The 25,995-nt window shown below is 35.0% G+C and overlaps 3 protein-coding genes across 4 annotated transcripts; 2 read left to right on the forward strand and 1 right to left on the reverse strand.

Annotated features, from left to right (window-relative positions):
* The first annotated feature begins 3,435 nt into the window (after positions 1 to 3,435).
* LOC110371116 (mRNA-capping enzyme) lies at positions 3,436 to 12,283 on the forward strand. The gene is made up of 12 exons (XM_049852170.2): positions 3,436 to 3,803; positions 4,127 to 4,263; positions 4,705 to 4,872; positions 6,321 to 6,424; positions 6,927 to 6,987; positions 7,342 to 7,593; positions 8,347 to 8,482; positions 9,021 to 9,166; positions 9,696 to 9,861; positions 10,239 to 10,339; positions 10,650 to 10,840; positions 11,221 to 12,283. The coding sequence occupies exons 1-12, from the start codon at positions 3,618 to 3,620 to the stop codon at positions 11,337 to 11,339; spliced, it is 1,767 nt and encodes a 588-aa protein (XP_049708127.1). The 5' UTR covers positions 3,436 to 3,617; the 3' UTR covers positions 11,340 to 12,283.
* LOC110371061 (beta-lactamase-like protein 2 homolog) lies at positions 11,844 to 14,435 on the reverse strand. 2 transcript variants are annotated; one of them, XM_021327144.3, is made up of 5 exons: positions 14,278 to 14,434; positions 14,041 to 14,175; positions 13,690 to 13,850; positions 13,118 to 13,440; positions 11,844 to 12,961 (listed from the first exon to the last, which is right to left on the reverse strand). In XM_021327144.3, the coding sequence occupies exons 2-5, from the start codon at positions 14,160 to 14,162 to the stop codon at positions 12,686 to 12,688; spliced, it is 882 nt and encodes a 293-aa protein (XP_021182819.3). In that variant the 5' UTR covers positions 14,163 to 14,175; positions 14,278 to 14,434; the 3' UTR covers positions 11,844 to 12,685. The 2 variants fall into 2 exon arrangements, with proteins under 2 accessions (XP_021182819.3, XP_049708140.2); XM_049852183.2 differs by having other exon boundaries at positions 14,041 to 14,435.
* A 408-nt stretch (positions 14,436 to 14,843) lies between these two features.
* Positions 14,844 to 23,476, forward strand: LOC110371115 (NADH dehydrogenase [ubiquinone] flavoprotein 1, mitochondrial). Its single transcript, XM_049852176.2, has 8 exons — positions 14,844 to 14,999; positions 15,158 to 15,379; positions 16,353 to 16,645; positions 16,980 to 17,210; positions 17,832 to 18,064; positions 18,724 to 18,927; positions 19,612 to 19,679; positions 22,081 to 23,476. Exons 1-8 carry the CDS (start codon positions 14,951 to 14,953, stop codon positions 22,218 to 22,220), a joined length of 1,440 nt encoding a protein of 479 aa, XP_049708133.1. The 5' UTR covers positions 14,844 to 14,950; the 3' UTR covers positions 22,221 to 23,476.
* The last annotated feature ends 2,519 nt before the right edge of the window (positions 23,477 to 25,995 follow it).

The raw sequence follows: 25,995 nt of genomic DNA on the forward strand, positions 1-25,995 counted from the left end.
CTTTATTTGATTCAAAGTAACTTATTATAATTACAACAAAAAGTGATGTAGGTATTAAACAAAGTTTTAAGCGAATAAAAATAATGTAATTGTGGTTTGATCAATCAATATGAAATAAAGCGAGCATGATTAATATCGACCACTTACATGAAATATTTGGTATTTAAACACATCAACGTGTGGACTGAGTTTTATTGTAGATAATTGCAAAATCACAAATAATAGTATTTATAAAGCTAGAGAATTATAATTTTTAGTTAAATTAAAATTTTTGAAAAGCAAGTAGTTCCAAATATTATATAGATTGGATGCTTTTTTATCTGTTAGTTAAGTCTAGTTATTGTCTATGGTTCCCCTTCAAAAGTTTAGTGATGGACTTGGTTTAATTAATTATATCGATTTCATTAATCGATGCAGTTATAATTTAGCTCTGAAAATATCGCGTTAGAAAAACAAACTCGGATAGTCATTTATCTCAATGTTTTTCAGGTGACAAAGGGTAAAAAATACGTTCGCTTTTTTGAAAACGTTTTATATAACTTAACAATTTTTATTTTACTAGCCTGTACCTATACGTCTATCCTATCTTTTGTTGGCGCTGTAAATATATAATATGTATTAGGGAAAAGTTGTTTGTATAACAGTAGTATAAAATCAATAATAGAGTAAAAAGGCATAAGCAATGCATAAGTGAATTCTTAGGAGGGATAAATAAGCACCTTTTTAGGGAGAGTAGACAAGTGAGTATAAAGTAAATGGACTACCCACATAAGAAAGTATATAAAACTTTGTATTAACAATAAACTACTTCACGAAACACTGAAAGAGGCAAAATTTTTGTTTTGAGATGGCTCTGGAAGTCGATGTATGCAGGTCTGTTAATTTTGACCATGTAGGATAATAATTGATTGTACCTGAAATAAAAACTTTTAAATTGGGTAGCCACGATGTAATTTTTGTTTAGTTACTTTAACCGTCAAATCCGTAGCGGACCCCAATCGGGGTCTGAACATCAATGTCACCGTAAGCTCGGTTTAGACCCCAATTGGGGTCTGCGAATCAGTCATATGCTTTCCTAATTATTTACGCTCATATTTATTTTCTTTCCAATCAAACCACATTTGTGAGTACTAAATAAAATAACTAAATAAATTTAAATTATTTTTACGCATTCAAACCTTTCATATTTAGCATCCCGTTAGAAATATACCTTTTTAAAATCAACCGGGAATTCTGATCGAATTCGCCATGTTTGTTTACATTAGTTGTTTTTTTAAATTTGAAGACGCATAGACAAGATGGCGACGGTGATAGAAGTTTTGCATCGAATGATCCGATTCGTTAAAATAAAGAATCGATTTAATAATTTTATATTATTTGATATTATAATATTACTAAATTGCACTTTTGTATACTTACCATAATCTGAAAATAAATTAGGAAAAGTAAATTTATTTTGAAAAAAATGCTAGAAAATCAGTGGTAGAAAATACGTTGTAGCCGGAATAAAATAATCTTCGGTTTTTAGGGTTTCTGAAGACGGCAAATGAAGACTTATTTATTTCTTCGGGTGTTTTATGTGCAGAATTCCTGTAGACCTGCCAAACTTAATGGCGATTCGTTACTTCCAACTTTTTAACTGAGCGGCAAAGCAATTTGACGAGAGCCGTAGTTAGGTGTAGTTATCGCAATATTTTATGACGATTTTATTGTTTGAAAGGGCAAATAATTCGCTGTTCATCGAAAGCTGGTCCAAGAAGGAAAGATGGCCGCCGCCGACTTATTTTTAACCGACTTCCCAAAAAGCGGAGGTTCTCAATTCGACCATTTTTTCGTATGTTTGTTACGCGATTACTCAGCCATTTATTTATCGATTTTGATGATTCTTTTTTTGTTTGATAGCGTATACTTCCGAGGTGGTCCCATTATCATCAGGTCAGGATCTGATGATGGAACCTTGAGAAATCGAGGGCGACTTTCGAAAGTTGCAGAAATACATAGGTTGAAATCTTATCACTCAGGTGTTTGCCTGGTAGCACTATTCAACAGTGAAGGCTTTGAGCTGACCTAATGATGGAGACCAGTGAAGGTCGAGGGAACTCGACAACTGAATATTTAAACTTTCTCGTGTTTGTGCTTATATTATTCGTATTTACGAGGCCTCTGCAACAGTGAAGGAGATGTAGACGAGAGAAGTTCGGTTGTCGAGTTCCCTCGACCTTCTCTGGTCTCCATCATCAGGTCAGCTCCAAACCTTTACTGTTTTTAGACATACATCTGAGTGTCAAGTTATAACCTTATCTATGCTTACAATTTTCGAGAGTTGCCCTCAATTTCTCAAGGTTTCCATCATCAGATCCTGGACCTAATAACAAATATGGGGAATATACCCTTTCGACCAAAAACAAACATCCAAATTGAGAACCACCTCCTTTTTGGGATTCGGTTAAAAATATTTGGTGACTTTAAAATCAATCAATTATTATTATTGTTTCTCATCATCAAATAAGTACATTACTTTGGTAGTTACAAATTGCATTATATTTCAGAACACCAGGCTTACCCTCCGCCGAAACAAAAATCTTAGAATTGTTGAGAAATAATATAAGAATAAATTAAAATTCCGTAATAGGTAATAAAAATTCAATTAAAGTTAAAAATTATTACAAATGACGCAACACCAAAATAAATAATACATATAAAAATTTAATGCTAAAAACTTTCATAAAACTTAAATATCTTTTTTCTTAACAACAAAAACAAATTGAACCTATAATTTAAAATTAATAAATAAAATTGAAATAAGTTGCTATTAAAAAATAGGTATGTATATATAAAATTGGTATTCGATTATTTATAATAAATATCCGATTTAGGTATCGAATGCACACCGCTGATTGAAAAAAAAAATACATACTCCATTCCAAAGTCTACTTCTCTTTGATCATGTAAATTGTTCATTTTTATTGTGTATTTTATGTGCTGATTTTTTAGTTATTGAACATAAATAAGTGCACGAAATGTATTGCAACGGATTGAAAATGTTATAAATATGACGTTTGTGTTGTGTTTGAGAAAGTGATGCGATTATTTATTGGTAAGTTTTCACCAAATTTGAAATGCCTAACTTTTCGATAGACTTAAAAACACCGTAATTATTATCTTTTTCTGAATTAACTGACCCCATTTGACCTTTGCACGTTGTTGTCAAATAAGTGAGCTCTAAAGTTATAGTTAAAATACTTCTGATCAGGCATTACGGACTTAGAATTCATGTGTTGAAAGTTAGTACAAATTTTTGACTTCCATGTCGCGATTCAAAATATCCCGCCGAATCAACGGTAAAGTCATATGTCAAAATCTTGTCGAGCAGAGGGGTTAAATCGATTGGTTGAATGCACTAGATTGGCATTTGATTTGCATTGTATTGTAATACTCGAGCAACAGTGCGCAACACTATTGACAAAGATGCTGTGCCAGTGAGTGTCGACTTGTCAAAAACAGATTTGTTTAGAATTTCTAGAAAGAGAACCTTTAAACTTGTGAATTATTACCATATGTGTGGCAAGCAGGGTTTTCATTAGTTTGTAATAAGTTGATCCCTGGAACTGATCACAATGTCTCAAAGGGATCCAGGACCTATACCCAATAGGTGGTTGAGGTGCCCACGAAAGGCAACGGGACTCGTTGCTGATAAGTTTATGGCTTTCAAGACTCCTTTGGGATCTCAATTCAATGACAAAGTACCTGAAGAAAACCGTTTCACGCCATCCATGTTGTTTGTTTACATGAAAAGCATGAAAGTGAGTCACGTTTCTGTGTCCGATTTTTTCGCATTTGTTTTGTAGAATATTCAGTTAATTTTGCGTTTTCTATGGAATTTTCTGGATTAAGAAACCAAGTTATGTGTTTGGCTACTAAAGAATTACCCAATACACAATTGACCTACATGGGCCAACAAAAAAATTGTCTCCCTAGTCATGAAAATCTATTTTTAGATTTAAATGCTGATTAGCAACTGTTCACACACATAACAAACGAGTTTATATATAAATTTGTACCTAAATCACTACTATTCTTACATATTCACCATAGCATATTGAATTCAGTGCTAAATCCTTTTTAGATCCAACTGGGTCTATGGATTGATCTGACAAACACCAGTCGGTTTTATAACAAGGCAGAAGTAGAAGAAGCAGGATGTAAGTATGTGAAAATGCAATGCAGAGGACATGGAGAAACACCTTCACCTGAACAGACCAGGTGAGTCTCTATTCCTGCTATGGATTCCATTGTGGTGGTGGGGTCAGCTTTCCTGAACTTTTTTCTCTACTGACTTATATGAAGAAGCTGCTATATAAAATTAGTTGAAGAGTAGAAAGAGTTTTGTAGAAGTGATAATATGTGTTTAATGGCTGAGTAACAATTTAATTAATCTTAGAATTTTAGACACTGGTCTCCATATTGTAAGCCACAACCTTATCTGGTAGACATTTTTCATTTGATTTTAGAGGAAATTTAAAAACTTGTGCTATACCTTTCCTATTATATCCCAGCATAAAATTAAAGACCTGTTTGTAGACAATAGCAGACAACAGCTAAATAAACAATTTAAGTTTCCACAAATAATTTTTTACTCTTCGACCATGATTACTATTATGTCTCAGAAAATCATGTTCTCAAGTATATACACTTCTTTTTCAGAGAATTCATCAACTTGGTAGCAAGATTTATAAGCCAGAAGCCTCTAGAGTTTATCGGTGTCCACTGCACCCATGGTTTCAATAGGACAGGCTTCCTACTGGTCTCATACATGGTGGAACATTTGGACTGCAGTGTTCAAGCCGCTATCAATGAATTTGCTAGGATGAGGTATGTGTTTAGAATAGAGAAATAAGTTAATGTGTTTATTTTTCAATAAAATCTGTACATTATATTTTAAAATGGCTTATGTTTAACTGATCACCAGAAATAGTAACAAATAGCAGACAAAAATAGTAAATGATCACCAAAATGAAACTCGCATTTTAATGTAAAATGATAACCAAAGTTTTAACACTTTGCTATCCCATTTAAGTGAAATTACTCCAAAATAAATCATGCGCAAGCCAAAAATAGTAAATGATCACCAAAATTAAACCACCATTTTAAAGTAAAATGATAACCAAAGTTTTTACATTCTGCTATCCTATTTAAGCAAAATGAGTCCAAATAAATCATTGTTATCCCAAAAGTAGTAAATGATCACCAAAAGTAGTGAATGATCATCAAAATTATACCAGCGTTTTAATATAAAATGATAATCAAAGTTTTTACATCTTGCTATCCTGTTTAAGTAAACTGACTCCAAAAAAATAAGTTCGGCCTGATACAATAAATGTAATTACATTATGGGGACCCTTTTCCTGCACTAGGGTGGAAAATTGTCTATTGCATGCCTCTAAACAGTGCGATAAGAGTGTGTTTTCGAGGGAGTGTATTGAGAAACACATTCTTCTTCTTCTTTCTCCTGCCCTGTTCCCAATTTTACTTGGGGTCGGCGCAATATGTCATTTTCTTCCATTTTCCCCTGTCACTCGTCATACTGACACTCACGCATGCATTGCAAGCCGGACACATAACTTAATATGGCATCATAATACTTTATTTGATAATAAGCCTACATTTTATGGCAATCACAGTGACTTATTTAGGCAAAAATAATACATTAATTTGGTCGTCAAGAGTTGGTGATCATTTACTAAATTTGGTGGTCGAATACAATTTAAAGTGAAGTCGTGACTAAAATAGCTGGTACTATTACATTTTTAGACTTTATTTTTCTGGTGTTCAGTAGATTTTTCTGGTTGCAAAACTAAGGGTATCAAAGCATTTTATGGTGGTCATTATATTTGTTCCCTTTTAAAATAAAGTAAATCTATATTTACATAAAAACTGAAAACTAATAAAGCACGTAAATATTTATCCTCATCGTTGTCACCAGTAGTAATTAATATGCTGTTATATTGGAAGCATATCATCCCATACATTCAAATATGACTAACATTTATTACATAGTGTATAGTATCTATTAATAAGTAGTTTATTTGTAGCTATTCAATCCCAAATGCTTTAATAATTATTTTTTAGTTTGATCAGATATTTACTACTATGAATGTATGAATAGTGTGCATTTGTAGTTCATAAACATTTTTTTTTTGTGTCAATGCTTTTTTAAATACTTTTTTTAAATATTCTAGGCAATGCAAACTATGGTATTTGTAATTTCATAGGCAGATGATGCTGGGTAAGTTTTCATTATACTTACTAATTATTTTCAGGCCCCCTGGTATATACAAGCAGGATTACTTACAAGAGTTGTTCCGTCGATATGATGAGATAGAGTTGACCCCCGCAGCACCCGCCCTGCCTGATTGGTGTCATGGTAAGTTATTGATATATTAAAAATATCTACAAAGTAGGAATATAGGTCTTTTTTGTAGGTGCATTTTATGTAAGAAGTTGAAGGTGTATTAGTGTATTTACGTAAGTACTTAGTAGATACTAGATCAAGTACCTACTTGATCTACTAAACTGTTGTAGTACTAACTACTAAATATTTACGTAAATACACTATTACTCCTTCAGCGTAATGTAATAAATAAGTATTTAGAGTAATGTAGGTACATTACTCTGCTCTTCACTCAGATAGTCCTAAATAATCAGATACTACCAATATTATAAAGAAAAAAACTTTGTTTGTATGGATAAACTCAAAAGCTAACTGGGCCGATTTTAAAAATTCTTTCACCATTAAATAGCTACATTATCTACGAGTAACATAGGCTCTATTTTATCCCGGTACGGGCAGTAGTTCCCATGGGACGCGGGTGAAACCGCGGGAAAACGGCTGATGATTAATATAATGCGAAATATGTAACTTTCAGAAGAAGAAGAGGATTTCGATGACGATGTCCCCAGTAATTCTACAAACACCTCAACATCCAAGTAAGTTATAGATTAGGTTTCCATTCTAACAATCTCTTATAAATCCGTTTGATAGATCGGCAAAGCATGGCAGTTATCTGTATGTTGTACGAGTCCGAAAAACGGACGCTCTGGAGGCCTTTGGAGTCCCCACGGATATCAAAAAAATATTAACAACTAAACTTCGATATATTGAAAAATATGTTTTATGATCACAATGAAAAAAAAAAGCCATAAATACCGATTTTAAAGTTGAGGAAAGCAGCTCATTTATACCAACACATGAAAAGCCACTCAACTGATTGTGTCTTTAATTTTTTACTTCAATAAAAGTCACTTGATATTTATTATTAAATCCAACTTCTTCCTCCCCAGTCCACGCAAGCACAAAGGCAAAGGAAGACGGGAGACCACCCACAAGAAGGCCACATTCATGCCAGGAGTCAGAGGCGTAGAGCCCTTCGACACCCAGCCTCGGCTTAGTGAAGTACAGAAGAAGGCTCAGCAGTTCTGTGAGTGGAACACCACTGGGTTCCCGGGTTCACAGCCCGTGTCTATGGATATGGTGAATCTGAGGAAATTGCATGAGAAACCTTATAGGGTCTCGTGGAAAGCTGATGGTGTTAGGTAAGATTTATTTATGAAACTAGCGACCCGCCCCCGCTACGCACGGGTGCAATGCTGATACTAAATAGATACTATAAACTCAAACTCAAAAACATTTATTCAAATTAGGCTGATTAATCAGCACTTTTCGAACGTCAAAAACAAAAGACAGCCCCCACAACGCCCGCCCTTCATCACTTCCTATGTGTTTTTGCTGGGAAGAAGAAGTGGCGCAACAAACTCCCCAGCAACACATGTCTGTCTGCTAGGTTGTATTGGATACATAAAACCTTTAAAGATTTGTTGTCATCACGTCAAACGGCTAACTAAAGGATTCCAAAGTCACGTGGCGCGAATTACAATAGGTGTCACAATTATACAAAGGATATTGTTACAATACTTGTCATAATTGTTACCTAATCTCGGATGTAGACACTAGTAATATAGTATATGAAATATTGAAGACCACTCACGTTTAATTTTATCGTCATATAAGGAAAATTCAATTACAGAATTGAGAATTGACAGTTTCCTTTGATAAAGGTCTTATAGTGTCCATGGTACATTTTGTTGGTCTGACAACCAGTCTAACCAAGGGGTACTGGGTTGTCTTTGTTGAGGAGGTCAGACAGGCAGGCGCTCCTCGTAAAACACTATTACTCAAGCGCATCCGGTTAGACTGGAAACCGACCCCAACATAGTTGGGAAAAGGCTCGGGAGATGATAATGGTACTATGATAATTTTGATTAAAATTTAAAACAATTTTTCTTAAGGTATATGATGTTAATCGACGGTGAAGGCGAAGTATACATGTTGGACCGAGACAACTGCGTGTTCAAAGTGTTCGGCCTTCGATTCCCGCACAGAAAGGATCTAAGAAGACATTTGAAGAATACTCTACTTGATGGCGTAAGTTTCTCCTTACTAATATTTTTAATTACCCCGAAAATAATTGTCCGTCACTAAGTCAATTTGTTGGTTTGAAATTTTGCTAAATCGATTTGAATGGAGGATTAATGGATAATGTAGTGAAAAAAATCGTTAAAAATAATAATGTTGTCTAAAGTTATGTGATACGGTTTTTGTTCCTTTGTAAGCCTTAATTCCTAAACCCAAAAGACTGAGATACTACTGAACCGATTTGAAAGATTATTTCTCCATTGGAAAGCTACATTATGCCCAGGCGACATTGGCTATATTTTACCTGGGTTCAAGAAGGTGATCCCCCGGACGCGGGTGAAACTTTCAGTAGTTTCACCCTTACAACACAAACAAATAAAATAATGTTTATTCTGTGTTAGGTACAGTCAACTTCAGGTCAGTGGTAACAGTTTTATAGGAAAATCGTACTTATTACTATTGAGTTAAGGTGCATGACAGTTACCACTGATGTGCAGTCTACCGTACTTATATAAGTATTGATTAATTAATCTATAACAATTTACAGGAAATGGTGATAGATAAAGTGGACAACAAGGACATACCTCGGTACTTGTGCTATGATGTCATCAGCTTCGAAGGGACTGATACAGGCAGAATGGAGTTCTACCCAACTAGACTGAGTTACATCGAAAATGAAATCGTTAATCCTAGGTAAATGTTTTTCTTTTAAATGGTTTTTTGGTGATATTCTTCCATAAATATGCATTACTTGGTGATTACCGCGTGCAGGGGGAACTTCTTTCTGTACGTGGACAAAATAGAGCCTTTATTCCCCAAGTCATTGTTCACCAACAGTGAAATCATGTTTCAAATTGATACTTTTGGAGTTATTAGGGTATAAACAAACAAAAAGATATGCCTCATTAATTTACTGCTATAGCAACTAAGGTGCGCGAGAATTATATTCGAAGATAATTGCTAACTGTCATTAACTTGATGATTTCTGCCACTTCACGAGTATTAGACATTTAAATAAAACTACTTTTATTTTTTTCTGAGTCTGCCCGTGACCATGGATGCTGCAAAGGATCCGAAACATCTGGATTAAATCATATTAATATAACCGCGATAAAATATGTAAAAGTTGTTTTATTTAAACATCATTCATTTTCCTCTTATACTTCACCAATATTTTCTAAACTTTATGTACCTTAATTTATTTATTTTTACCCCATTTCAGGCACCAAGCTATGAAGGAAGGTAAAATCAAAAAGGAACAGGAACCGTTCAGTATACGGCTGAAACAATTCTGGGAGCTGCCGATGGCCAGACAGCTGTTAGGAGAGAAGTTTGCTAAGACATTGTCTCATGAGCCCGATGGACTTATATTCCAGCCTTCTAAGGAGGTTAGTAAGAGAATATTACGGAATTTTAATCTTCTGTCATGCCAGTATGGTTGTAAATAGAATATCATTGTTTGGGGGCAAAGCACTCGAAAGTCAATGAAAAAAAAAATTGAGGTTTTGATAGAAGTTTAGCAATGTGCCTTTATTTTAATTTTCTCTCGAATATAACTTACTGTTAGATGCATCATTTAACTTTGATTACCGAACCATTTTCACATGACAAATGGCCGATTTTACCAATGGGCGGCAAGTATAGCTGGTTATGGTGTGGTTATCGTTAAAGCTAACCGGGATTTAGAGAACCTACTCATTAGTCAAACGAAACTCCATTAATTTATTATTTCTTATTACAATATATACTTTTTATGATTTTTCAGAGGTACATAGCGGGCCCCTGCGAAGACGTGCTGAAGTGGAAGCCCAGTCACATGAACAGTGTAGACTTTAAGTTAAAAATTGTTACACAGGGTGGACAGGGGTAAGTTTTCACAAGACAACGATTTAATAGGTAGAAAACAGAGATACTTATTCCAATAATAGTCAAATGAAAACGATAAAAGTCAACGTTTTTAGTTCAAATAGACAATAGGTTTATGAGCGGTCATAAAAAGCACTAAAATCAAATCAGAAAAATACTTCACAACCACAGTTCACGAGACACTAATTATGATGATTTATGACTTCCAAACTGTTTTATTACATTACCTGTTTGTTAATATAAACAGACTACCAAAAAAAATTAAGTGCCCAAATAAAAAAATATCCTTCATACATTTTTGTTTTCTCAGAATTCTGCCAACAAAAGTGGGGTACTTATACGTGGGTAAAATGGACCAGCCCTTCGCTTCAATGAAAGTGACGAAAGACATCAAACACCTCGACAATAAAATTATAGAGTGCACCTTCGAGAACGGACGCTGGGTCTTCATGAGGGAGCGGACTGACAAATCTTTTCCTAATAGTTTTAATACTGCGTCTTGTAAGTATCGTTTTTTATATTTAATTTATTTTGTTAGTTGTATAGGAATTTATGTGTAACTGGGGATGTCAATAAGACTTTGTGGATATATTTTGGCTTTCAACTGCCATGTTTTAGACAAGGCGAACTTGTTGTCATTTTATTTTATTCTGGTAATAATTTCAGAGTAGTATTAAAAAGTAATATGTGGGGGATTAACCTCAATTCCATATTAATTTCTTCTAATTTAGAACAAAATAGGTCTGGCTTGAATTGCATAACAATTTAATATTGACATGCTTATATTTCTACGTATTTACTGCGTTAATTCTTGTGAAAACAAAACATACCTTTTGACTTTATCTGATCTGCCATTTATTTACTTATTTGTTCTTCCCCAGCCGTCTGCGAAAGCATAAAGGATCCAGTTACCAAGGAGATCTTACTGGACTACATAGACAACCATAGATTCCACGACGATTCGGATATGATGCCGCCTCCCAAACGCATGCGTCGATAGCCCAATATACATTGTAGACACATAATAAAAGATGGCGCGATTGTCTTATTTATTTCTACAACTGCGTAATTATATCGTCGAGTTGAGATTTTAAATGTCTGAAATTATTTATTCACCGGAAAAATTTAAAAATCGTTTTACCCTTCAGTGTACGGAACCCTAAAAAGAATATAATGAATCCTATTGTTCTTGATCTCGTAAATAGCAATCATATCTGGTTGTGGCTCCCTGAAACCTTATTTATTGTATTGGTGCAGCTAAATTATTAATTAAGATTATAAATTAATTGGCTAGTAAATGAATCATTGAAATGTATCTTACCAGCATGGGTCTGTTTCATAACTTCAAAGTGTTATCTAATCAATTTAAAATGTGTGAAATATTTATAAGTTATTTAATTTAATAATGAACTTATTCGGAGCTCTACTATGGCAACCGCTGATTGGGCCATAGACAAATCCTCTTGGTGTTACCATTTAAAAATAATGACAATCGAGCTATCAATTCACTCATTCATGTTGATAAATATAATTTAATAAATAAGTTACTTATGTAATAAAATAGTTTATAAGAGCAAGGACATAACATCCATGAAGCGTCGTCCTAATTGGCAGCGATCGCGCGATGGCGCGATGCGTTTTTCATCTAAGACGTCGTCCTAATTGACAGCGATTGTACGATGACACGATGCGTTCTCGTCGTTCGATGAGTTCAAACATACAGATTTCATCAGAGTGTCCTATTTGAACCTCGCAAGTGAGATCGTGAGATGAAAAACGCATCGCGCGCCATCGTGCGATCGCTGCCAATTAGGACGACGCCTGAAACCTTGTCGTATTTTTTCGAAATTCACATTGTTGTGTTTTCTTTTTTTGTAAAATGGAATGTTATGTTGTATTAAACATTATGAAATAAAAAAAATGTATGGATAGTTAATTTATGGATATACTTTTTTTTTATTTTCTACTAATTTCCATTTCCTAACATCTTCACACTAAAGGCTGTGTATATCTTTTAGTAATTCCAAACCTCTATGGTGGATTTCTGCTTCTAGGGAAAGTGATGAGAGTTGGATATTATAAAGAAAACTACTCATTTCAATAACAACATTGTAATACATAATATCGTTTCATTAGCTTTTATGGCACCAGTTCTAAATTATAAAACCAGAATAACAATTAATAATACTTTTACCATTTGAAACAACATTACTAAAAGCAACAAACCACTTACATTCAGTTTATTCAATTTTGACTCTTTTCACAAGTACATAAAGTTCAAAATTAGTTGCAAAAAGGTTTGTTTGAATTCCTAATGTTATTTTTAAATGGGACTTTTTTTAATTTCTATAAATTGCTTTCTACATTGCCAGCATATTGCCATCTAGTTTCCCCATCTGTAGTGGTACAATACAATTTATTTTCTTTAGTTAATTTAGTCAGATGATGGTTGACATTATAAGCAGCTGCAGGCCACAAATTTTCAGGGGTTTCAGTATAAATTAGTTTAACTAAGTCCATTTCGTTTAGTTGTTTCTCTTTGTTCTTTTTTAATGTTTCTAATATTTGGGCTTCACGCTGGTTTCTGTGAGCAATGTAGTATTCTATTTTTTTCATTGGGTCCTGAAAATGGAAAGATTTATCAATAGAATTCTGAAGATTGTATGGACAGTTAACTAAAATGGTATTCTATAGTCATAAAGTAACGCTATATTTTCCTTACTAAATAAGAGCTATATTTGAACGAATGTTGAATATGTAGACAATAATATTATTTACCTCAATAATATTTCCATGTCCTGGATAAATAACAGAAGGCTTCAATTCTAATATCCTATTCAAACTCTTCATATAATTATACAAATCTTCAAAGACGGCTGTTCCTTCACCAAGTATGCAGTCTCCACTAAACAGGATATTTTCTTCCAAAAGTGTGAGAACTACATGGTCAGTAGTATGGCCCGGGGTGTGGTGGACCCTCACGGTAGCACCTTCCACCTTCAACTCTTGGCCATCAGTCAGCCAGCGAATGGGATATATTTGGGAAAGTTCATCCTGGTCATCGTCAGGACTTCTTCTGTACTTCCATACTTTTGGTTGCTCTAAAAAAATATATTAGTACATAATAAAATATAATTTTGCAACATGAACTTGTTGTCTGTAGAAAAAGATAATTTGGGTGACCTCTAACTGTATGGGGCACGACCAATTAATATCTTATCAGTAACAGTTTTTCTAGGTTGATAGTGACAAAAATATAAATCAGAATGATTATGGTTTTCCTTTCTACAGGTTTCCATATTTGGTTGAGGTAATTATTTGTACCACAATTAAATAATATAAATCCTTACTAGCTATAGTGCCATACAGGTTCTCAACTCCACCGATATGATCATGATGCCAATGAGTCACAACTATATGCTCGATGTTCACTTGTTCCGCCTGCACAAGCTCCGCTAATTGGCTCTGGTACTCCTTCACATCTTTGTCACCCGTATCTAAGAGTATCCGACTGAAATATACATAAATATTTATTTAAAAGCACCTTAAACTATCATTACAGGGTTTACCCAAGCGACAGCCAAGAACTGACTCTGTTAAGAAATTACATTATTTACAAACAAGAACAAAAAAATTAAGTTAAAAATATATGTAAGTATCTATTCAAAGAAATTGATGTGGAAGGTTAAAAATCTCCTTACTTTTGCCCAGTGCCCAACAAATAAGTGTTGGTGCCCTGCAGAGTCATAGGACCGGGGTTACATCCTAAAATCCTTATAATCCTCGAAGTGAGCTTAGACACAGCTGGAATGACAGCGGCCATTCTTTAATAGAGACTTGAAAAAGTAAAATAAGTGATGAGATAACGTCGGCTTATATGGCAAACACGCAAAATACTCTGGAAAAAATATTATTGCACATATGCACTTTTATTATACCAGGTCAAAGGTGCTATGCTAATAAAGTTAATTAATATTCATGAACACATATGTAAAACACTGAATTTAATTATTTTTTTGGGATTTTTTATAATTTTTATTTTTATCGGTGGACTTTGTTTATGGACTTTGACATATGCAAATGACATTTTCAGTGTTTTGATAAGGCCAAGATAAGATTAAAATCGTTCTGAAAAATAAACTGTTGAATTACAACGATGACGATAATAAATATTTAATAATTGTGCCAATGAACATGTCCACTTTTTGAGTTTTATACCATCACAGTTTTTCTATTACATAAACCGAATCGAAATTTCCAATCGATTTATTATATTATTTTCTCATCATCTTCGATTCTGAATACAATGGAACGTATTATTTGTGTTGCTATTTTTTGGAACTTACCGTATATTGAGTAAATTAAAATTAGATCATTGAAACATTGTAACAGCTGTGTCGTACTAGAAAACTATGTGCAATAATCGTAACAGCAAAAAGTGCATTTATGACAATATTTTAATCTGATTCGTAGCAATGAAAACATAAAAATTCAATTTTGTATGATTTAATTTTCCAGAAAGTGGAAAACTTCATTCTAAATTACGGCAACTAATTTTGTTTGAATTCTGTAAATGTCATTCACATTTTGAGTTTTGACACTTTAGAAAAGATGGCTGGTGTGCTGGCGAGAGTAATTCAGAGGACAAAATCGCAATTGGGTACATATTTGGCAGTATATGAACAAATTACGATGTTTGGAAAATAAATAATTGAATGAGTCCCTAAGAACCTCAAAGGCTAAAGTCGTAGACTAGTATATGATTGTTGTTGTTGAGGTGCGCAGTGTGACTTACATAATTTTTACGTCTCGTTTTAGGCATTGCTGGCCCACTGGTGAGTGTCAGCAATGGTCAGAAGCGGTTCCAAGGTCAGCAACAGCAGCCTGCAGGCAAGGAGCGTGGTGGGCCACTGTCAGATTGTGACAGGGTGTTCACCAACTTGTATGGGCGACATGACTGGAGGTTGAAGGCTGCGATGTGCCGCGGCGACTGGTACATGACCAAGGAAATATTGCTGAAGGGCACCGACTGGATTGTCAGTGAGTACACACCATACTTTGAAACTGCTCTTCTGATAAATAATAACTATTAAGTAGCTGTAGAAGGCACTTTACCACTTAAACAATCAAAATTTTGGAAGCTTAGAGCATATTCTGTAAAGTAGTCCATCATTATTATCTTTACATATTGGTAGATAGTAGTTTGTTTTATAAAAATACATAAAAACAAAGTCTATTGAATTCTAACCTTGAAGAATCTATAGACAAGTATTGCTTCATATATTTTAAAATAATTGTTTAAATGTAATAAATTTATCTTGACTAAAAGAGATTTTCATATGTTCAGCCTAATTATTGATTCAGAACTTATTATCTGAATAATTGGAACTAGCAATAAACAGCACCAAAACATGGAATATATATCCACAATGAATCAACTGAAATAATAATAATATGATGTATTGGTCTGAACTGCCTAACCCAAAATGTAAAAAGTTTTATTCAATATGAGTTGAGCTTGATAGTTTCACAATTATAAATAATTTTAGGTATTCAAAATACTAATTGGCTCAATTTTTCTACAACCTTACTAATTAACCAGTTAGACAACTTTTTTGTTTTGGATGCTTTGAAATGTTATTATTGTGCAATATCAATTATTTGAAATTTCACATATCTTAAGAATATCTAGTTGCATAACTGACCTACAAATGAATACATGCATTTTTTTAATACAAATACAATTTGCATGTGTGTTTCTTCAAAGTACAATCTTTAAGTAGCTGTTACCTACGTAAGAAGTGGCCTATATAGTGGCCCTCCTTGATAAATGGCTTATCAACATTATATAGAATATCTCAAATCATACTTGTAGCTCCTGAGATTGGCATGTTCAATCAAAAATTAAATTAAACAATTTGACTAAATTGAATACAAAACAATTTCGAAAGATATGTTCAAAGTAACAAAAATATTGAGAATAAACTAACATACAAAATCCTAACATTTACAGATGAACTGAAGGTGTCAGGTCTCCGTGGTCGTGGTGGTGCCGGTTTCCCCACAGGCATGAAGTGGTCATTCATGAACAAGCCTTCCGACGGACGTCCAAAGTACCTCGTAGTGAACGCTGATGAAGGAGAGCCGGGAACCTGCAAGGACAGAGAGATCATGAGACACGACCCTCATAAGCTGGTGGAAGGGTGTCTGATTGCTGGCCGAGCGATTGGAGCTATTGCTGCTTATATTTATATTAGAGGAGAGTTTTATAATGAAGCTAGTAATCTGCAGGTTGCTATTGCTGAGGTGAGATTTTTTTTATGTAGCATTAGAGGGTTGATTAGAATATAATCCCTCATAATGTCTTATCATTGTCTATAATTAGATGTCTTATAATAATTAGACAATGTATGTATGTAGTATGAGGGATTACAATAACTGGGAAGTTATACTATTTTTGCACTAGATTTTGAAATACTATGAGTATTAGAAACTTTTTATAAATCTCACCTAGGATTACTGGTATGGCAAAATCTTTTTTCTTTAGCCAAGACTAAGGACCTGACAGTTTTAAATAAAATATCAACATTTTCCAAAACAAAATTGTCAATTATTAATAAAACTAACCATTTAATTCCAGGCCTACCAAGCAGGTCTCATAGGCAAGAACGCATGCGGTTCTGGCTACGACTTCGACGTATTCGTTCACCGCGGCGCCGGCGCGTACATCTGCGGCGAGGAGACCGCACTCATCGAGTCTATTGAGGGCAAGCAGGGCAAGCCCAGGCTGAAGCCCCCGTTCCCTGCTGATGTGGGTCTATTTGGATGCCCTACAACTGTCAACAATGTGGAGACTATCTCTGTGTCACCCGTAAGTTTCAAATGGTATTACAGTAGTAAGGTAGCTGTATTCATGAGGGCAAGCCCAGGCTGAAGCCTCCGTTCCCTGCTGATGTGGGTCTATTTGGATGCCCTACGACTGTCAACAATGTGGAGACTATCTCTGTGTCACCCGTAAGTTTCAAATGGTATTACAGTAGTAAGGTAGCTGTATTCATGAGGGCAAGCCCAGGCTGAAGCCTCCGTTCCCTGCGGATGTTGGTCTGCTTGGATGCCCCACTACCGTAAACAATGTAGAGACTTATCTCTGTGTCATCCGTAAGTTTCATATAGTAGTATATTATTAGAGTAGAAAGAGCTTTCATTGAGGGCTGCTTCAGACTCAGTTTAACACGAACGCAAAAGCTTACAACGACACGTTGAGAAATCTTAGCACACATGTTATTTTGTGGGACATAACTTCCTTCTAATTTGCATTGCATAAGTTTTACTCATCACACGTAAAGACAACGTAATGCTCGAATAACAGTAATATTCCAATGCAATATGGATTTTAAATAAAATCTGTGGTAAAATTGATATTCCAAATAAATATCCCCACATATTCACTACACAGCAATTCCATATAATCCTTACAAACTTTCCTCCTCAGACGATCTGCCGTCGCGGCGGCGCATGGTTCGCCTCGTTCGGTCGTCTCCGCAACCACGGCACCAAGCTGTTCAACATCTCCGGCCACGTCAACACCCCCTGCACGGTGGAGGAGGAGATGAGCATCCCCCTCAAGGAGCTCATCGAGAGGCACGCGGGAGGAGTCGTGGGGGGATGGGATAATCTGCTGGCTATCATCCCCGGTGGATCGTCGACCCCGCTCATTCCTAAGCAGTGAGTATTTTTGATAATATGAAAGTCCTAATCAAAGTTACCAACCAAGGAAAACTTGTTCGGCAAAATTTTAAATACTATTTATTTGAAATTGCTAATCAAACGTGGTAAACATACCTACTGTAGCTTTACTACGACTTACAACACCGCCATCTACACATTCAAAGACGCAACTATCCTGCATCGCTCATGCAGTGTTCGCGCGCACAGTTCACGCAGATAGATCACCCCGACAACAACTGTCGGGCAGTAGCCCACCGGGCAAAAACACCTGTCCGGTCGGAGGATCCTCCCTTTAGTGCGAGGTATGATGAGTTTTACTCTCTGCTCTCATACCTCCACACTACCTTAAGTAACTTTTTCCATGCAATATGTTGTATTAATTTTCGAATATTTTTTTTACCCGAACATCGCAATGGGTAGTGGGGCTATCATTTCATACCCATGACTGGCCGTTGATAGTCTTTAAACACTCATACTCCTTTGAACAGTACACTGGTACTTAGCTGAATCTGGTTGGACTGGAAGCCGACCCCAACATAGTTGGGAAAAGGCTCGGGAGATGATGACTCCTTTGAACAGTATTGTTAGCAGACCTTCAATTCCCAACAGCAATATTTCACGACCACCATTAAAAACCTACTTCTTTCTCTCAACAGCGTCTGCGACACAGTTCTAATGGACTTCGACGCTCTAGTAGCGGCTCAATCAGCCTTCGGTACAGCCGCCATCATCGTAATGGACAAGTCTACAGACATCGTGAAGGCCATCGCCCGCCTCATCATGTTCTACAAGCACGAGTCGTGCGGACAGTGCACGCCGTGCCGAGAGGGAGTCTCGTGGATGAACAAGATTATATACAGGTGGGTTGCGAAATTATATTGTGTTAAGTGGATGAAGTAGCTATTCGATCAAACAACTGGCCCTTTGACTGAACAAGTCAATCAGTCGTCTAGATTTATAATTGAGGCATTTAAAACGTTCAACATTACAGCTGATTGAAAAGTCCACGTATATAGAAAGAATTTTAACGCCCACCACCACACCGCGAACCTGGTAGTGTATAGTTGGTAGTGCCTGTGTTGTTTGATTTTTAACAATATATTTTTTTCTTCTTTCGGTGTCTATTCCTAAAGGTTGACCGTTTTTTGCCGCCTCTATAAATATTAAAAAAAAGACGCACTTTTTATTATTTCAAAGAAATTCATGCACATAGTTCTTAAATTCGCCGATAGAAGCGACTGTGTACAAATGTTATTATTTTTTTAACATAGCCCATACTTTTTAGCATAATTTTATTTATAAAACACAAACATATGTCGTATTGACAACCAAAGCCACATTTTAAAATTACTATGATGAAAACATGAGTCCTATCTTACCTTTATTTAAATAACACGTGCGTCCTTTTATATAAGATAATCCCTTTTTTACCCGAGCGGTTTAGGAACCAAACAATAATACAATAGGAATTAAAACTTTATTTAAATTGCTTTTGTATGAAAAAATTACCATGCGTAAATTAATGGTGAATATCTTTATTACAGAATGGTCGAAGGAAACGCGTCACCTAAAGAAATCGACATGTTATGGGAAATCTCCAAACAAATTGAAGGTAAGAATATAGTTTTGTTATAACATAAAAAATCTGCTGTTTTTTGCGTAATTCTTCAACCACCTTGGTTAAAGGATTTTAATCGAAATCGGTTTTACCAAACATGTAACTATGTAAGTCACGTTATAACTTTTAGGGTAATCCTTACTGATATAATAGATGCGAAACTGTATCTTTGTCTCTCTCTCGCTCTTTAATTTAAATTATGGTTTAGTCTAGAGTCTGAGAAAGGACACTTTGAAAGGCTAGTTTTTCATCCATCCAAGTAGTTTCCTCGGGAAGTTGGGGAAACGGAAAGACACAGTTTTGAAACAAATAGGCTATTGTTAGTGGCATAGCAACTATTCACAAAAATATTAAGTTTCAGCCCTTTTTGTGGACCAATATTTTTTAAAAACGTTGTCGCTATCACAAAAAATACTACAATGACAAGAAATGTATACAAACATGATTAATATAAGCTCTTGCTTAAATACTGTTTGTTAAACTTTCGCAAACAATCACTTTAAGGCGAGGAAGTGGTCAACAATAATTCCATAACCGGCACGCGCATCTAAGGCGCCAAAAGGGGTCGGAGCGTCTGAGCGGGGCGAGGATAACAATACGCGCGCTAGCTTATAACTAAAAGTCGTAAGCGACAAAATGGTTTTGTAATTTTATTATTTAGAAATGATAATTTGATAAAAAATCCTACTACAATTTTAAAGAGTATGTATATACTCAACTACTAAAAAAGTTAAGAGGCTTTAATCGGTCCCGTTTGCCCATAATATGTGAATCTCTTTTTAAAAAGAGGTATGTTTGATATATTTTTCTCTGTTATAAAAGTTACCTAATCATGTTTCTACAACTAACAAAATAAGGTTTATATCATGAACTTTCAGGTAACCAAGTTGTATTTTGATCCGTTTTGTATTTACTGAGAAAAATTGACATCCTTGGCGCCAAAAATTCCAATTCGTCCTCTTAATCCTAGATAACATGTTTTGTTTAAACAAAGGTAAAAAGTTTTGCATTCAAATATGAATTGTACTACACAAATGGCTTAGGCTCGTGCCACAGATTATGTACCTTGTTTTGAACGAAACATAATGAAGTATTACGAAATAATACCCGTTTTGAGGGCCGAAACTGAATGAACTAGCCTTACTATACAACATGTAACTTAATTAAAGCACATCCTGAAATTAGTTTGTTCAGAATCGTTTACTGAATCGATTTATATAATTTTTAATATAGGTAATTTTTTATCCCAAAAATAATTAAAACTACGGAAATTATTGTCATATTAACCCTGTACAGTCAAAACAAATTCATATAGACCGTAACTCAAAGTAATAAGACTTCGTGTATTGTCGGCTTTTTCCGTAGTTTCGTTATGTTGTGTCGAGTCGAGCGGCGCGCGGCGCGATATTTGCATGCGTAGTAGTATGACCAAAAAGTTCTCCAAGAATTGGTATAACTAATTTAGTAAATAACAATGCATATACATGTTAAATTAAAAATTCAGTGTATGTATTATGAATATAACATAATATTCTAATTGGGGTGTCTGAGGGTGTGCGTTAATTACGTTACATGTTGTATTTCCTTACTAATATTAAAATCCAAAAGTAACTGTGTCTGTCAGTCCGGCTTTTCAATTATATCCGTTGTGTTCCGTCGTAGGCCTTTTATGTACCAGGGCCGCGGTAACTCTTTCGAACAATCCCGCAGCCCCGGTAGGCTTTCATTTATATCAGGTACACTCTGGGCTAGGACGTAGGTAGTCTATTTTTATCTTATGATAACAATCGCTATTATTTAATATACATACACATTATATTTTGCCAAAAACCTATTTTGTACAAAGATAGAAACATTGATAATATTTTCCTTATTTTTTTGGAACTGTGTTCTTATCGTACATTACACTTTAGATACCTTAATACCTACTATGCTGATGAAAATGAAACGCAACAGTAAAATTCACGTTTCTACTCGTCTCGTATATCGTGTGGGTTTTTTTATTAATAAAAAGTAAAAACATGCATTTTCTTCTCGCTCCAACGAAAACGGGATCATTTATTGATATATTTAACATTTAAAATAATATGTGTACTACAGTGTACAGGATATTAAAAATTCTTTATTTTAACTTTTGTTGTTGATTGCACAGGTCGATCGATTTTATACATAGATTTCACATTATGAATATTTAGTACTCAATCTATGAATCCATGGCTGATTACGAAGCAACTGCAACTGCTTTCCATGGTTTTGCATTGGACCAATGTTGTCATATTAAATAAACATTAGAAGTGGCGATGGGTTAGCATTTTGGGGGCTGTGTATTTCAATTTGACTTTCAAAAAAAGCTGATTTCAGCCTACTTTATTTAAATGATTTTGAATTTCCCCAGGCCACACAATCTGCGCCCTCGGCGACGGCGCTGCGTGGCCAGTCCAGGGCCTCATCCGCCACTTCAGGCCCGAGCTCGAGCGTCGCATGGCGGCCTACGCCAGCGCCTACGGGCCCAGCAAGGCCGAGCGACTATACTAGACTACACTAGACTACTTACCACTTGTATCACTATACTGACAAACTGTGTTATATACAAACTGTTGTTTTGTGTTGGGGAAGGGAATGTACCCTAAGGGGGGTAAAGGTAATATCAGACATTTCATATTTCCTAGCCATGTGAACATAAAATGAAGAGATGAACGTTCGCTCGAGTGAAGGGTCTGATATCACCTTTATAGACAGTTATTTTTATAAATAAATAAAATCATGTTGGTGTTGCCACCACTGAGTATAAAGTCAAAAGAAAGTTTCAGGGGTTAAAAGTTGGATAGATAAAATAAAGTTTGCTATTTACGAAAAAAAAAATGGTTCGACAAGGTGAGATTTTTTAACAACAAAATTGATAGCATCACCATAATAACGAACCAAAATACAGAAAGCATCTGAAAAGTGTAAAAATAACACGAATTTCGGCGAAATATTGGATAATAACATCGTACTACGAAGCGATAAGAACTGTCAAACTTTGATTGATATGATCGAATACACAAATAAATACGCAAAGAGAGTATTATTTAGAATACTTCAGTCAGAATTTGCGTCGTAGAATACTTTCAAAATATTTACTAAGAATTAAAAGGGTTTATAGGCAAGATGGCTATTTCACAACACATCGCAACAGTTTCCAACGTAGTTAGTGTGACGTCGAGGGCTTAACTTCGATAATTTGTCACTATCGCTATTTATTATATTTTTATCTTATTCCCTGGACTTTCTATATGATTTTTTTATATTTTTTTCCTGATAGTCCACTCAGAAATGTGCATTGTCATTTCCGTTTTTAAAGATTTTTTTATCTGTGAAATACGAGATTGTTAAGTGTACAGCATTTTAAGATAATTTTGCGTAGTTAGGCCCAAGTTTACAGACAGTATAAACGTCATTAAAACTACAGTTTACAATGAATTTTCACCATCAACTGTCAAAGTAAACAGTTGTTTTGAAAAACGGACGTTTATAAATATATAGTCGGTAAAAATTGGCCTCAATATGTGTCTCATACATTAAATATTGCGCAGTTACCTGTATTCTTAACAATGTACAATTATCATACAAACAAATATTTTTCCTGTACGTATATTTCATAACAGCTGCATACAAATGAATGCTACCTGGAATAAATTGACAATCTTTGACTCATATAACTACACCGTAATAATTCGCATACGGGTGATCAAGTAATATAGTTAATTTTGTATAATATTGTAATTAGAAATAAAATGTTCTGAGATTTATATTTTGTGTTTTTTCTTGATTTTTTCCCAAAGCGAATATGCTGATAACAAACATACAAACTGATAACAAACATTTTGCACTCTACAGTGCCATTGTAAAATTGAATTTTACTACTACCCTCCTCTTATTTTACAAACCCAGTATCAGTTTTCTCATATCCGACGGTCTCTGACGTGAGTTCGTGACGGACGGACTCTGAAGATAATAATATTAAGCATCGAGGATATCTAAGACCCTATTTCTAAAAATTAAAATCATATTCTCTGGAGCTGTGTTTTGATTCAAACTGACACAGCCAATGCCGCGAATACCAAAAGCTAGAATTTATAATAGCAGATCAAACATTATTATCGATTCCTTACGACTTTTTATCTACAAAAACAATGAAAATATGTATTCTCATTTGATCACGAGTCTTGGATCCAAGGTAATCTGCATTAATTCTGGCTTCACACATCACGTGTCACGCTATTTTTTAAATAATATCGGTTTTCCAGCTTTAATGATACAAAAATGATGATGAGTTTCATTTATTTATTATTGGCGATAAAGATAGCTGAATGATTGATTACTTTGGGTTTGATACCTAAACAACTCGCTTCACACCTGGATTTTCTCATGCCTACCTACTTTCTTACTTTTCGCTCAACCTTTATTTTGTTCAATTTGTAGGTACTTTACAAGTGCTGCCGGATTGTTTGAAAGAGTTATCAAACGTTGACATGGTAGACGAAGTGAATTTACTTGAGTGAGGTGAGGTTTTTCCGTTTGACCTGTGTGTGTATGTAATAATAGCTCTTTATTTTTGTATTTTTCGATAAAAGTCTGACTACCCTCCATCTGTATTTCGATTTGACATAAAGTCAAAAGTTTACTCCGACTAGAACGCCATGGATGTTCAGGCAAGTGAAACCAGAAAACACAGCTATCTACAATCATAACAAAAGATATAAAGGGTTATATATTATCATATCCCCGCCAAAGATAACCATGAAAAATCATTACAGTCATGCTGACGGCAGACTTCCATTACGTTTCAGATGATACCATAATCTAGATTGGTACGGCCCCTAACTGGTACTAACAGGTTGAGGTACCTGTAGTAAAAACGATACTAGTTACATATCTATTTATATTTTGATACATATCCGCCCAAAAATATTAATTGCTAGCCGATCAGTCTACGGATGATCGGTTTTTTACCAAAACGAGATCGCCTCTGTGCCTTGGCCGTATATGCTACTAACCTCACCTTGCCGGAATAAAATAAAGCCTGCTGCGTTACCTACTCGCGAATAGTTATGCTTTCCAACAGTGAAAGAATAGTACAAATAAACAAAAGAAAGGCTCCAAAACTACTCTTAAGACATAAGCTTTATTTCGTGTCAATAATATGAAACGTAAGTAAATGCTACATATTTAATTTTACGAAACGCTATCTCGTACTTAGCTAACAGAACAGGAAGAGAGAGGTCAATAAATGAGGACCCAATAAATTATTGTTACGAAGACGTAAATGAGAACTGTCACTCGATCTAATGTGAATAAAACAATGTAATTACATTGCATCGGCTATGCACATAACACTAGTGTGATGTAACCTACTACTAGTCTACCTACTTAGAAGTTACGTCAAATAGTTTCCTCGAATATACTTAATTGGAACTTGACGATCAGCTGTTACGCACTCTATTGTGAACGTTACATTTGGTAAAGTATTAGGCACTAGGTAAGTACTTAAAACTTAATTATTTGTTAATTCAGGTTTTAGTTAGTAAAGTTATTGGCTTGCAGCGTGAGGGAGTCTCAGACTTTAAGATTCCTAAGTAGGTAAAAACCTACCATGTTCCTTTTTAGCCCTTTACCTATGTAGGTACCGCGGCAACTCTTTCGAATAATTCTGCAGCACAACACCGGCAAGCTTTGGTCCTTTAGTAGGTTTCTCCAAAGTTTGATAGTTGTCTACCTAGAGATCGAGCTAAACATTAATTTATAAATCTCATCACCATTGCTCGATAAGAAGATTACGGAATTATAAGTCAAAATTTTTCTACAAAACAAAAATGACGCTATCACATTAATTTGCCATCGTCATTATGAAAAAGAATGGTTTTCCCGCACTTAATATTGCTTTGTAATTAAGCATCTTGCTCGTACTTGTTGTTTTGAAGTGAACTGACGACATGATATGACAAAATGACAGTCATGTTACGTAGTTTACTCTTATCCAGACAATTAATGACACACCCATGGCTTCGAGAGCTAAGCGAGCGAGTATTTGTCTGTGTTTGAAAGAAAGAAACATTTGATGAGCATGTGACCAGAATCTATGTTCCATGGCCGAGGATCATTTGGTCATCATGCTAACTAACTCTCTTTAAAGTTTTGATGGTGAAGACTTCTTGACAAAACTACCGATGAGACATAGGTACCTAATATGAATTGTCTCGTTCTAATAATTTCAGTCCAATAATTAAAATTTAAGCCCCTCCTCCACTACTCGCGTCTGACCATGTAG

This window comes from Helicoverpa armigera, chromosome 6, assembly GCF_030705265.1.
Source record: "Helicoverpa armigera isolate CAAS_96S chromosome 6, ASM3070526v1, whole genome shotgun sequence".
NCBI classification, from domain to species: Eukaryota; Metazoa; Arthropoda; class Insecta; order Lepidoptera; family Noctuidae; genus Helicoverpa; species Helicoverpa armigera.

What these genes read in the sequence shown, in the direction of transcription:
- LOC110371116 (XM_049852170.2), top strand. Translation starts at nt 3,618, where the DNA reads ATGTCTCAAAGGGATCCAGGACCTATACCCAATAGGTGGTTGAGGTGC. An exon ending in TGGAAAGCTGATGGTGTTAG is followed by an intron (nt 7,594 to 8,346) that starts GTAAGATTTATT and finishes ATTTTTCTTAAG; the next exon opens with GTATATGATGTTAATCGACG. An exon ending in AATGAAATCGTTAATCCTAG is followed by an intron (nt 9,167 to 9,695) that starts GTAAATGTTTTT and finishes ACCCCATTTCAG; the next exon opens with GCACCAAGCTATGAAGGAAG.
- LOC110371061 (XM_049852183.2), bottom strand. Translation starts at nt 14,162, where the DNA reads ATGGCCGCTGTCATTCCAGCTGTGTCTAAGCTCACTTCGAGGATTATA. An exon ending in TTGTTGGGCACTGGGCAAAA is followed by an intron (nt 13,851 to 14,040) that starts GTAAGGAGATTT and finishes TGTATATTTCAG; the next exon opens with TCGGATACTCTTAGATACGG. An exon ending in GACATGGAAATATTATTGAG is followed by an intron (nt 12,962 to 13,117) that starts GTAAATAATATT and finishes TTCCATTTTCAG; the next exon opens with GACCCAATGAAAAAAATAGA.
- LOC110371115 (XM_049852176.2), top strand. Translation starts at nt 14,951, where the DNA reads ATGGCTGGTGTGCTGGCGAGAGTAATTCAGAGGACAAAATCGCAATTG. An exon ending in GGGCACCGACTGGATTGTCA is followed by an intron (nt 15,380 to 16,352) that starts GTGAGTACACAC and finishes TAACATTTACAG; the next exon opens with ATGAACTGAAGGTGTCAGGT. An exon ending in ATGAACAAGATTATATACAG is followed by an intron (nt 18,928 to 19,611) that starts GTGGGTTGCGAA and finishes TCTTTATTACAG; the next exon opens with AATGGTCGAAGGAAACGCGT.